Source organism: Erpetoichthys calabaricus, chromosome 2 (genome assembly GCF_900747795.2).
Source record: "Erpetoichthys calabaricus chromosome 2, fErpCal1.3, whole genome shotgun sequence".
Taxonomy (NCBI): domain Eukaryota; kingdom Metazoa; phylum Chordata; class Cladistia; order Polypteriformes; family Polypteridae; genus Erpetoichthys; species Erpetoichthys calabaricus.
In genome coordinates this window covers 281,656,213-281,670,259 of record NC_041395.2, presented here as the reverse complement: position 1 = coordinate 281,670,259, position 14,047 = coordinate 281,656,213, and the positions used below count along the sequence as shown (strand labels likewise).

General features: G+C 37.8%; 1 protein-coding gene across 1 annotated transcript in view; it reads right to left on the bottom strand.

The window, feature by feature from the left end:
* Positions 1–303: 303 nt before the first annotated feature.
* The window catches only part of antxr1c (ANTXR cell adhesion molecule 1c), a 174,897-nt gene continuing 161,153 nt past the window's right edge, over positions 304–14,047 (bottom strand). Inside the window, 1 exon segment of the mRNA XM_028795639.2 lies at positions 304–2,245. Within this exon segment, the coding sequence (XP_028651472.1) occupies positions 2,006–2,245 (240 nt within the window). The 3' untranslated portion in view covers positions 304–2,005.

The window sequence follows — 14,047 nt, the reverse complement described above, 5'->3', positions numbered from 1 at the left end:
ATTTTCATTTCATCATCTGGACATAACACGAGAATCCCCAACTCTTTTTCTGTTTATGCTTTTCATTCACAGCCTATTTCTGGAGAGTATTGTAAGCTAGACAACAGAGTTTCTTTAATGTGTGCGTTTTCAGCTCTTTCTGTTTGGTGATTTGATGTGAGTGTGTTCAAGTTCAGTTCCACTTAATCAGATAATTGATGAACGCGTAGGCTTTAGTCTCTCTGAGGCTCCACACAAACTCTTTTAGCTCAAAATGTGCTACAGCTGAGATACAGAAAGATCATGCAAGGACATAAGAAACAGTCATGTTTTATGAAATCTTTATTTGTTGAAAGAGATTCAGTTTTTTTTTTCTTAAAAGCTTGCGTTCTTAATACATGTACAAGGATAACTAATGTATTTAGCATTCCAGTATCTATTGCCAGACTTTTGTCATAATAAAATGTTGTTATTCCAAACTAAGCTCCTAGATAGTATTCCTGATGCGTACAAAATTAATTTGGGTAAAAAAGAGCTACTTAATACAATTCCTTTAACATAAACGCATTGTGTCTGTCACTATGTCCTCATATTGCTGCAGCAGAACTCTGCAGAAACCCCAAAACCCTTTTTTATTTAATAAGACAGTACTGAAAATAATCAAAGAAAATATTGCATATATAAAAACATTCAGTCAAGTTAGACAATGGGAGACAAACACATGCACGCCCTAGTCACCTTCACTTTTACAACATTTGCGGTGTTATACTGTACCAAAGGAAAGAAATAACAATGCAGTCCTGTTTTACCCATTAAACTGAGGCTTCTATTAAAAAGTGACAAAGTTACTGTTACGTAAGGTGAAGTATACCATTGTCGTAACGTGCAGACAACGTCCTGAGTCACCAGAGGTACTTACATTTAGGCTCTGGATTAATAAGTTAGGTTAACTGCCCTGCAGTATTTGTTGAGACAAATTTCAAGACCACATAAATTTACATTAAAATATTGCATGGGTGTAGAGCGAGCAGTGAAGTGCTTAGACTGCAAAGCTGACATGAGTAAAAAACAAACAAAAAATAAATCAAACAGATAACCTTCTTTGTTTAACGCCGCACGCATGTATGTTCGTTATTCCTCTTCATTGTTCCAGTGATGTCCAAAATTCCACATTTTGTTTCCCTGTAAACTTTCCAAGTGCTACAACTGGATTTTTTTTCTGATAACCACTTGCTAAACACCATTTAAAAATCTTTAACTTAAATTTCTAAGTTAAAAAAAGTCCAAACGACATTACTGTTCTGTTCGGCTTAACAAGACGCTCTTACATTTCCAAGCATTTTACAGCTACCCATCTGCACATTCAGGACTTTTCACCTAACAACGTTCACCGGTAGGACACAAACCATTTGGGTGTAAATAGGTCAATAGTTAAACTGAAAGCAAATGAATCTAAACTAAAAATAACAGCTTAGAGTTATAAATTATTGGGTCAATCAATGTCAAAAGTCATCAACCCGGAGCCTTTCAATTGCACTGAAGGGTCACCAAGTTGCCTGCAGACCTAATTAGATACTGTAGGGGATCCTCAGCATGTGTTTCTCGATGTGCTGCTACTGTTACCTGCAGATATTTCTAGACAGCTAAAGCAATCTTCTCTGGCGGGATTAGATTTTAAGGTTAGTATGCTTGTATTGCTGTTATTTATTTATTTTTATTTTTTTTAATAAAGCAAAGTTTCAAACAATGTTTAGTCTTGTTTGCTTTTTCAAAATGAAAAACAAAACAATAAATCAAAAAATGCATACTTTGCAATTTATACATCACAAACTCAATGAAAAATTTAGGAACTGAGACTGTTTCTGTATTTCTGTGACTAATCAGTAGTTGCTCTCTGATGTTCAAAAGGCTGATTTTTGCTGTCCAGCAACAAAGCTCATTCCTCTTAGGAAAACACAGCTCTAATAAATATTTTTTGGTACTGAAATATTTTGGACTCCTGTGCACTGTGTCACACCTCTTACTTTTAAGATCGGTTATCAGGACATGGTGGTGGGCGTGAAGGAGGTGGTCCTGGTGGTCCTGGTGGTACCCGTGAAGGAGGTGGGCCTGGAGGGCTTCGATTCATAGATGATCCTCTTGATGGAGAGCTTTTTGATGGAGGTGTGCTTCTTCTTTGTAGTGGAACTGCCTCCGATGATGAAGTATGAACTGAGGGGTTGCAAGCAGCTTGCTCCTTTACTCGTGTGAAGTTTATGCACCTTCCCTGCAAAGTGGAAAAAGACAGGTAAAAATATTGGATCAAACTACATGATAACTTCATTTGTTAATTAAATTTACTGTAAGAACTAACTTGATGAAATACTGGAAAAAATATTCATTGGCTAACTAAATGCACAGATGTGCGGATTGAACTGTCCTGTTCCTGATGTTTTTAGTAAAACATGATGTTTAAATAGACATTCGTTTTAAATATGACTTTGTTCTGCTGCTCATAGTACCAAATGAATTGCATTTAACTCTTTGAGTGCTGAATATTTTTTCCGCTGCCGGCAGGAATGCGCAGCAGAGCAGCTGGCAGCCGCTGGAGCTAAAGGAGGATCGGGTGAGAGAGCGAAGCGAATGTATAAAGTGAAATACTCGGCAGACAACGTTTTGTGTATTATCACTGACTTATCACACTCCGGTTTTGATGCATGTGATCTGGAAATCGAAAACGAAAGTGATGTACCAGGATCAGCTGATCGGTCCCCAGCTGATCGTAGTACTGAATGTGTTCGTGTAGTGGCCGGGAGCTCCATGAAGACACTGCTATATGTTGTTGTAAGTCAACACCCGACTCAAAAGAATTAAACTTAGTCTGGAATGTCTTCTAGGTGATAATTCACTTTCATTCCCTGTGTTTATTATTTTTTTTTTCCAAAGACAGGCAAGAGATAGTCAAAAGTTTTTCTGTTACATTAGCAGCAAAACATTTTATTTCAATCCTAGTAAAAAGATTCACATAGAAGCCTGTTGTTTGAGATCAGATTTTTTTATTACATGGGTCTCGGGTTATCACAGTTCCGTGGATACAAATGACCACATGAAACCCCCAAATTTGTCTTTTCAAATGATTTTCATTCATTTGTAACAAGGGACGTGTGTTTTTTTTACTTACAAATGAAACAAACTCATTTTGAGATGGATAATTATTCCTTACATTTATATAGCACCTTTCTCACTAGCACTCTAGTGAATCAGGAGCCACTTTAACCACCACTAATGTCTAGCATTCACCTGGATGATGCAACAGCAGCCATTTTTGCGCCCATCCACTCACCACACATGAGCTAATTGGTGGTGAATATGGATGGATGTAGCAGCTGTCACTAATGGTGAGGAATACTACTGCCTGCAACAGACTTTGTCATCACTTCCAGTCATTTTATGCTTTCATGTGCACGTATTGCTTCATGTAACTGGGAGCACATGCATCTGTGCTCTAAACTCAGTCACAGCTAGATCAGGAACTAGCTATAATTCCCAGCATCCTAACTACACGTGCCAGCCATGCCATCCCAAAGGGTTCAGCTGCTGTGACACTGTTAGTGATCCATCAACAAAGACAGCATGTCTCTGCTGAGGCATCAATTGTCAATTAGCAGTTAGTTTCCATGACTTTCTCCAATTCTAGAGGGTATTGTGTCATTCCCAAAAGCGGTAGAATATGTAAGTTTAAGGTCAACATATTATACATACCTATGGTTCATTTTAGTTTATATTTTTTGTGCTTTGTCCCCATGGCCCTGTGTTAGGATATAGTGGGTTGGAAAATGACTGACTGTGTTTTGTGATTTAACCCTTTGAACCCTGCCCTCCCCAGCGTTTTGGTACTATAGCCCTACCCTCCTCAGCAATTTTCAACTAGTTTGAAAACCAAATATTCTGATTTGTAAAAGTAAAATTTTATTATGTAATGATAATATAATGAGAAGCCACAATGTTATAACAACAAACTTATCCTATAAAACAAGCTGTATCACTCACTCTCGCAGTGTTCATCATTTTCTTGCATCCATTATAAGGACCCAATTCCAAAACTACACTTTTGAGTCTTATGCTTTGAAACAGTTTTTAGTGTCAGAAGCAATGAATAAGGTCATTTCATATGATTTCTACCATCTTCCAATCAATCGCTCTGCAGCTCCCTGTCCAAGGAGGGATCTCGCTTTTGCGGTCAAACCACGCCAGGGACAATGACAGGTGGGGACTTTGTCTGGTGTGGTATACCTTTCAAAACAAAATGCAGATGTCCTAAGGTGAGTGCAAGTGGGAAAAGAAACCTCCCGTGGAGAAGAAGGGCAAAAGCTTTCTTTGCCTGCTTGTATGTATCTTTTATTTTGAGTTGATCCCATACTTAAGTGTAACTGAAATCCTTTCAGTTCTTCTTGAAACTTACAAGAAAAACCAAACTGACCTGAAGCTAAAAAAGTAGCAGTGTAACTTTTGTAACTGGCATAACAGCTTAACTAGACAGCGGTGTATTACTTGTGTAGTCTAATATAGCTAAGGCTGTTATTATAGCCAGCCAGGTTATGATGGACGAGAGGTGTAATGGCCTTTCGAGAATATGCCTGTACAGCAGCAGACTGCAAGATTTAGAGAGTACTTTAGTGTAATAATAGCATAACGTAACAGATATGTGCAGGCCATTATTCAGGTCAGCAGGGTTATGACAGCAGATAGCTGGGCTGTTACACTCAAAAAACTGGCCTGTCGGGTTCAAAGGGTTAAAGTATGGTAATATTGCTTTTTGCCAATATTTTAGGACATTTTCAATGCAAGCTATGACTTGAATAGAAAATTGGGTTACTAGCGTCAGCAGGGACAGATCTTTAGGAATATTTCAGTGTAATAACTGGTAAAAGGATATGTTTAATCTAACCTTCTGGTCTCATTCATATGGTGTTTTAAAATATATTATTTGCTCCCCATTCACTTTTAACAGTTTTTCATTGATTGTTTTTTTTAGCTAATATTTTTAATTTGTTGAAGCTGCAGAGCCTTACATGACTCAAATCTATCAAACTGTTTCCTTAGGGTCCTTGTCTTTGATTCATAGATTACTACACTCTAGCACTTGTCTGGTTGGGACTTCCTTCCGTCAGTTCTTTTCCTTTTATTAAAGCGATACATTTTTTCTATTTTCTTGGTGACAATGGGAATCCTCTATATTCAAACACGTAAGAAAAGAAAACTCCTTGGTTTGTTGCCATATACAGTATCATTTTCTGAATTTGGATCCCCCAGCATTTTGCTTACCACCATTGATTTAGTTTTCTTGATATTCATTTTATGATCTTTGGATACTTAGACTAACTTGTTCATGATGTTCAATGAGCTATTAGGGCTCATCTGATTATCTGTGATTATCCTGGAGTTAACCATTTAGCAGAGGTAGTTTGTTCACTACTTTTGGTGCTACACACGAACAGTTGTCCATCTTTCAGGTTAATCTTGGTTTGATTAATGAACTTTTGCTTTGAATCGCAGTTTCCCTCTAAGATTAGCAGATTAAAGTCGGTTGTAAGTGCAGCTGCTAGAATTTCAGTGTGGAAACACTGCAACATCAATTTTGACTCTTAATGATCCCCCAAGATTAAACTACAGGTCACCCACAATCTTCTTATTTCAGCCATGGCATAGAATTTCCAACATACAACGCAAACACTCACTCTACTTTGTGCCCTTTGCATTTGTTTGCCTGCTAGAAGCAGAATCTCACTCAAAGACACTGATTGAGGCGGTAACCATTTACAGTAAGAGTTTACAGGTATTTGTAAATTTTATTCCATTTACATAATGTGAATTACTGGACAATTATTACTTCTACTAACCAATACCTTCTCATTGAAAATGACCTCTTAGAAAGTCACTTGAAAGATTAGCAAACTTTGGACACATCTGAAAGGATAGAATGAATGAAGTGGTGGGCTTGGGAAAGAAATCTAATATGGACATTCAAGTTCTGTTTCGTACTTACAAAACACCTTTCCTGTCTATTTCAAACCGATTCACTCACCAAATGTCTTGTCAGCAGATCCTGAAATGCATTTTTGTAATAAAGCTGGTCTTTTCCTCTGAACAAATGCGATAAATAGTTTTTAAAGATGATGTAACCTCGAGTCCAGCTGACTGAGCAGAAAATCTTTACTCTCATCAGTCACTACTTTTAAGATTTAGCGGTAATGGAGAGATTTGAGGTTTGAAGATTGTTTTGTTTTTTTTCTTTGTCCAGCTTACCTGGAGTGGTTTTGTTTTAATTATTTCTGTCTTCTCCGGCCATCTGACCTTATCTTCGGACTCATTGTTAGAGACTTAAAACATGATAATATATATAAGGTCTCTGCCATTCTAGTAATTATACTGTATATCTGTTTTATGTAAGTCCATACTAATTGATTTTATTTTATTATTTATCCATTTTTATGCTTACCTAATTTTGTTTTTGTTTTCTTGCATCTAGTTCTCTTGACATGTTGTAAAGCATTTTAGGCTACACCTTGTATATACAAATGTGATATAGAAATAAATGTTTAGTTGTTAATATGTCATCTCTTGGAGTGGCCTACATGAGGGGTAAAAGGATGTTGTTTGATCTTTTTAGTTACGTTGTTATGACAGCCACATTGGTAGAGCATTGCAACTGGAAAGACAGATTCATTTTCTCACCCTTATTTGATCTGGTGCAATTCCATGGGGAGCTGGGACAGATAAGAGCAGTGTGTAGCCCAACAGAGGAAACCTCCATCAAAAGGCACACACGGCCAAAATGTGAACATCCATCGATTTTGTGAATTAACGTATCCTGGACAGGATTCCAGTGTTCTAGAAAGATCTGGCCTGGATTGAATGACACACTATTACATCACAAGATACACACCTGTGTAAAGGCACTCATGAATCCACTTCATCCCCTATAGGATCATGAGAAATTTTGGCCAATCCTAATAACATCTGGAGCAATGCAGAAACTAATATGGGACAAGACATCAATATGTGCTCATAAACACGAGTAAAAAGTGCACATCCGCAGTTCAGTTTCATAAAAGCGGATCATCCAGTACAGAGTCGCAGTCTATCCTGGCAGCATAAGGTGCAAGAACAGCAACCTGTCCAGACACAATGAATGCGTTTAAAAAAACCAAAGTGTTTACTAATGCAGAGAAGCATGGAAAAGGGAAGATATAAGCCCTCAATAAGGTGAAAAAACAAACACAAAGAAACTAACCAACCATGCAAACAACCAAAACAAATCTTTTAAGATGTTAAATACTTTACACCAAAATCACATTCTCCCATCCCCCAGATTTGAAAATACTTGGCAAACTTTAACTTACGCGTATTTGCATTTGAATTGGCAGAAATTCTCATGTAGGCACACTTTTCAGTGAGGTCAGATTACAATTATTTTCATCTTTTTTGAGTGACGCAAGAAAATATTATTCAGTTTCTACCAACTCATTAATCTGATATGAATGTGTCTCCACTGATTTCATGATGTGTTGAAACTAACAAAATGCGCAGCAGTAAACATGTGTATCTGCACTCATTCTAGCCCTACAATCAAGAAAAAAAAAGTCCCTAAATCCATTTGAATTACTTTCACTTCAGTTAAAATGAGAGGGGCCGTCAATGTGTTGCCAGTTTCTGCCACGCTGTTTGATTACTTGTCAGACAAACAGATGGAGAGTTTAAAGGCCACGAGCCATATTGTGACAGAAAAGATTCCCTTTCTTTGTTTGGTATGCTGATCGGTCTGGACCAAGGGATGAAAAAGAATGGCCTAATTTTGAAATACAATGAACAGCTTCCCAGATTTTTTTTTTTTAGATTACACAAAATGCCTTAAAAAGAGTGAAGAATCCACAAAAAAATATTGTGCAAGTCTACCTGCTGACATACAGTAGTCTAACACGTATTTTATCGATGTGATTGGATCAGATGTAGGACAGCATGGACCTGCCTAATAAGGCACAGTGGTGTCACAGTTTGCCTTCTGTAGAAAGACGTCTGCACTGCTGTCAGATTGCATCAGGAGAACACCATTTTATTAACTTGCTCACTGTTAAGGAGCAAGCAGACAGACTGCTCTAAAGTTGTACAACTCTAAAGATTGAAAGCATTTCTGTGATCTCTACTGTGCTCGCTTAGTGCCATTTTTATATAAAAGTATACGTTCCCAAGAATACAAATATAAATGATCTAATGAACAATGACAGCCATAATTACGGCAACATAGTACCACTGGCATATTGTTTCCCTGCAGTGTGGCATGCATTAAATATTTAAAGCAAGGTGTCAGGATTGCACTATTTAAATTCCTACTAATGATCTGAACCACAACAGCTGTCTATTTCCCAGTTTACAGTCCACAGATCCGCCCTCCTGCCCGCCCTAGAAAGGAGTAAATCGGTCTATTGGCGTCTCCTCCCTTTGCATTCATCATCTGTCTTCTGTCACAGCATCTCTCTCTCATCCTCTCAGCTGGTCTCAGCCAATGCTTGTGGCCTGCTTAGAACAATTGGGGGCTGAAAAACCACCATATGGGCCAAAGCACTTACCTCGACTCACATCTGCAAAGTATTCATGGTCTGCTATTCCCTTTTCCCCCATATGCTGGCCCTTGTGGATGGCCTGTTGTTGTTCTGCTCACCAAATTGTTTCTTTTACAACTGTGACTACTGAAGCAGCAAGTATTGCCCTCATGCTGACTCCACCAAATCAATCACAGCCTCACGTGTCTTTTTTTTTTTCTTATCCTTTTCTACCATAAAGTGTTGGCCTCTTGTTAACAGTGCCCTTGTGTCACATCAGGGGCCTTCTGTTTATTAAGGTATTAAAACAGACCACCAAGCATTCTCTTTAACATTTTGAAAACAAGCTCAACGGAAATCAATGCTAACAATTAAAGTAAGCCACCCATTCTTTTTAGGATTCTGCATTATGCAGGACACCCCTGCTTGGAAACCAGACTTCTTCCTGTTGGAAATTTAGAACTTAGATTCCTTTGTATTAGAAACACAATGCAGCTCTTCAGCAGTTTTTTTTTTCTTTAAGACGAAGAGACAGCTCTTTTTACTATGGAAAGTATTATTACTCAGAAGCAAGTAAGACATGTGCATACTTTATCATATAATATAGAAATAGTCCAAAATGACATCCTTTTGTAATAACCTCCGAAGCATATAGTGTTACTTTTAGGTGGAGTTCCTTTTGTTTATACAAACCCTAAAAGATCAAAGCAAAATATAAGGTCAGAATTTTCATTCAGATTCATCAGATCCACCATTGGCAGCCCTGTGCAGTACAATTTATAGCCTCAAGGTTCAGGAGTTTCTCTTGGCAGCATCCAGAACAAGACATCCATGTGTGTGCCCTGCAATGGACTCCACCCTGTCTAGTGAAGTTTTTTGCCATTTCCCCTGCATTTTCTGGTCCTCATGATCCTTAATTGTATTAAGTGTATTTGAAAATGTTTGCAATAATGATAATAAAAATAATAATAATAATCATAATTAATGAAACCAATAAAGGGCCACTACACACATCACTTATTGGCCTACTACTTCCTGAGATCTTCAAGTTATTTTCTTATCTTGAATAGCTAGCAGACATGCCATTACAAGTATACACTTGTAGCATATTTCTCTTCTTTTATTGGTGTTGACATTCAAACTATTTTCTTTTATAGTCCCACTGCTACTGCTTATATTGTGCCTAGGCCAAGACATAGGACAGTTTAATACTGCGTGTGTATGCATCTACAACACAATTTATGGGTTCATCAAATTGTAATACCTCTGCAAGTCGAGGGTTGGCACTGTTGCCTAATGCTTCTCCTCCTTTCTCAATAACAGATCTGATGGCCAGCTACACCAGTGACATCACTTCCGGGTCACAGATCCCTAAGCTCGTCCTGGCTTCCTCTTAAGAGGTTACATCGTCACCTGGGGGAGGTCTGACTGTTGACTCGAGTCTGAAAAAATAATCTGTGAATTTGTTGTTTTTTTGGTTTTGTTTTGTCATCAAGTATACGGGGTTCATCTTATGGTGCATCAACTCTTTATAATCTCATTGTGGAAGTCTACCTGCTGACATAGTCTTACATGAATTTTATCGATGTGATTGGATCAGATGTAGGACTGCATGGAATTGCCTAGTAAGGCACAGTGGTGTCACAATTTGCCTTATGTAGAAAGATGCCTGCACTGCTGTCAGATTGCAACAGGAAAACAGTGTTTTATTAACTTGCTCACTGTTAAGGAACAAGACAGATTGCTCTAAAGTTATACAATGCTACAGATTGAAAGCACTTCCATGACCTCTACTGTGCGTGCTATACAAGTTTACATTCAAAAGAAAATCACAATGATCTAATGAACAAATGAAAGTCAAAATTACTGTAATATAGTACTACTGCCATATTGGTTCCCTACAGAGGGGCATAGATTAAATATTCACAGCAAGGTGTCAGGGTTGCACCAACTCTTTATAATCTCTTTGTGGTTTTTATTACGGTTTATTAACGGTTTGTGTAAATGTCTTATGGGATTGTGTTTGTGTTTTATTGAATTATAAATCACATATTAATCAGATCACTAGGACAGCATTTTTTCACTTAAGAAATATAGCAAAAGTTAAACCTCTTATAACATTGTAAGATGCTGAAAAATTAGTTCACACTTTTGTTTTCAATCGGCGAGATTACTGTAATGCACTCCTCTCAGGACTACCAAAAAAAGAAATCAATCGATTGCAACAAGTGCAGAATGCAGCTACTAGAATCTTAACTCGGAAAAGAAAATCCGAGCAAATCACCCCGGTTTTGATGTCACTACATTGGTTACCTGTGCCATTTAGAATTGACTTTAAAATACTGCTTATGGTTTACAAAGTCTTAAATAATCTCGCTCCATCTTATATTTCGGAATGTCTTAGGCCGGGTTTATACTTCACGTGACGCGACGCATGCTGCAGCGGACGCTCCTGCTACGCTAGTACTGTACTGTTTATACTTGCGCGCGTACTTTACGTAAATCTGGAGGAATCCACCAGGTGGCAGTGCGAGATATTATCACAGTGAGAACATGCTCGCTTCGCTGTGTTGTGAATTGCCTGGAACACCCATTAAATTCCGATGACATTTTACCGCAATATCTCTGAAAAGGATGTTTAATGATTACATCCATCAGTTCAGGGATGTGTCCATTCCAGCTAGCATTGGGCACGAGGTAGAAAAAATCCCTGGATGGGGCCTCCACTCATCGCAAGGTGAATACAAGCACTCACATACACTAGTTTCATTTTAGTGTAACCAAATCTGCATATCTTTGGAAGGAAACCGGAGTACATTGAGGAAACCCAGCAGGAAAACATGTAAACTCCAGGCAGTGAATATCAGCAACGTGACTCCCTGCAAGACAGCAGCACTAACGCTCCGCCACCGTGTCACCCCTGTGTGTAATTATTAACAGTATTCATTATTTAAATGAAATTACTGATTTATCTGTAACATGTAACATCCATACTTTAATGCATTTCATCATGAAAGTGATATCAAGTATAAATCTAAGGATTCTAAATGTGCAGAGAATTGGGATATCATACATTTAATGTGCTCAGTGTGGCGATCCGCTGCTGTCAGGACCGGATGGAAGCCCTAGAAAAAACGACAGCACAGAAGATGTTATGTGAGACTTTTAAAATGTATCGTGTCATTAAGATCGGGAATATGCGACGCTTGAACATAAAACAACCACGAATACATCTGTATGTCGGCATTTTGCTTCACCACATCGAACCATTCATCAAACATCGAAGTGTGCACACCGATCTTGTAGGATCCGCAAAGCTTTCTGTCACATGTAGATAGTAAACAGAGACTCTGACGTCACATTCCAACTTTTACCACATTTAGAATTAGTGTTCCCTAATTTTAATTATTTATTTTGTCTTTTTTCTCTTTCTTCATCATGTAAAGCACTTTGAGCTACATTGTTCGTATGAAAATGTGCTATAGAAATAAATGTTGTTGTTGTTGTTAAGGAATTTCCTCGTGTTTATTGGTTTATATGTAATGTCTGTAGGCTTTTTTGTGGTGTATGTGGGATAATACCAGTGGTGGATACAACAGTGGGTTGAATATTTACCTTGTCCATTCTCCATAAGCAGTGTATTTCTTCTGTCACGTCTGTGTATTTCTTCATTTTATTCATACTGGCACTTTGTAAGTTGTGTGTGTTTGGTATGGTAGTGTCAATAATATATGCAGTTTTATTTTATTTTTCTAACAGAGTTATGACTGGTTTGTTGTGGTGGATAGTTTTGCCTGTCAGTATAGTTCAGTCTCAGTATAGTTTTTGTCTGACATTGTCTAGTACTGTGGTGGGGTTGGTGTACTTATGATTTGTATGTGTCGACTAGTTTGTGTTTTAATGCCAGCACTTGATGTCTATCTAATGTTTGCTATCTGACGGAGTCTGTACATGTAGTCTGTCAGTGTCAGAGTTTTCAACCTGATGTGATATGTTGGATTGCTTCATGTTCCATGTAGCAGTATCTGCAAGCATTGTCTATAAATAAAAGCAACTTCCATAACACTTTTTACAGTGTCCATGTGCAAAATAAACTATAATTTAACACACTTTAATATACAAACTTTATGGATATATTTTTCATTACTATTCAGTACATGTTATAGTTGCCTTGGTATTTATTCTACTAACAGTAACATGGAAACTAACTGAATTAATGAGCAATAATTTTTAATTGATAACAATAATGAAAACATAGTCTTACAGTTTCCTTCAATAATTGAGATCTATCAGTAACAACTTAAAGAAGTTTACAAGCTTCTGCTGACAGCACAATGAGATATGGATGCAGATTCAGTATAGTTTGTAGGCTTCGGCTTCAGTTTCATTTCAGACAGGGCCATGCTCTGTTTTAAAATTTAAATTTGTGGTAGCTTTTTTTTTTTTTTTAATTCACCTTCAACATTGGGAACCTAAATTCATAAATGACTGTAATCCATGAATGAGTTGACTCAGTTACCTAAAAACTTCAGGCCTTTGTGAAATGATAAATGGCACTTACAGCTCTGAAGTAGGTACAGTTTAAGCAGGGGTGGTTGATATTTTTCCTGAATATGAAAAAGAAAACACTACAATGTTAAAGCACACTGTATTTACTAGGCAAAATATTTAATATTTCTGTAATTTTTATTTTTCATTGCTTTTGTATTAGCTCCTACATATAAAAAAGTGAAAAGAAAACTTCTTATTACATCCTACTATATACACGTCAAATCCCGTTATAGCGAAGTAATGAAATTTTCAGAATAACGAATACTTTTTGTTGACTAGGACAAACGTTCATACAACATCATGTTAAACAGATTTAATTTCAACCAAAAATGAACTCCAAAGCTTATAATGTGATGCAAAAAATACCTACACATTCGCGTAGGATGGAGTGGCGGCTCTGAGGCTAGGGATCTGCACTGGTAATCAGAAGGTTGCCAGTTCAATTCATATAAAACGCCAAAAGTGACTCTACTTCATTGGGCCCTTGAGCAAGGCCCTTAACCTGCAATTGCTCCGTTCTGGGTAAGACGTTGGTGTGAGGTTAATCTGCATGTAGGCCCTAAAACCTGCAGGGCAAAACCTGGGTACTGGTGGCAGAATTGGCACTCCAGCCACCATAACAAACCTCACACTGTTCTATTCCACCTGTTGCATAGCTGCACTTGGGTCTTAATCTGGGATCCAGAGTTGATTTGTCATGTGGTGGGTGTGGCAATACACTGTATCAGCGTGTGCTCCTAACCTCTCCCTCTCCTCTATACATTTGGGTCTTGAGAACTCTGCAACATGCTGTCTCCTTCTTGTTAGACCAAAAGAAACTGACAAACTCTTGTGAAATTTTCTGTCTCTAGCAGACTCTGTGACGCTTGGTAAGAGTGTGGGCAAGACATCATATACATAACTAAATTCTGAGTCAGTGCACCATTGAGCATCTGCGT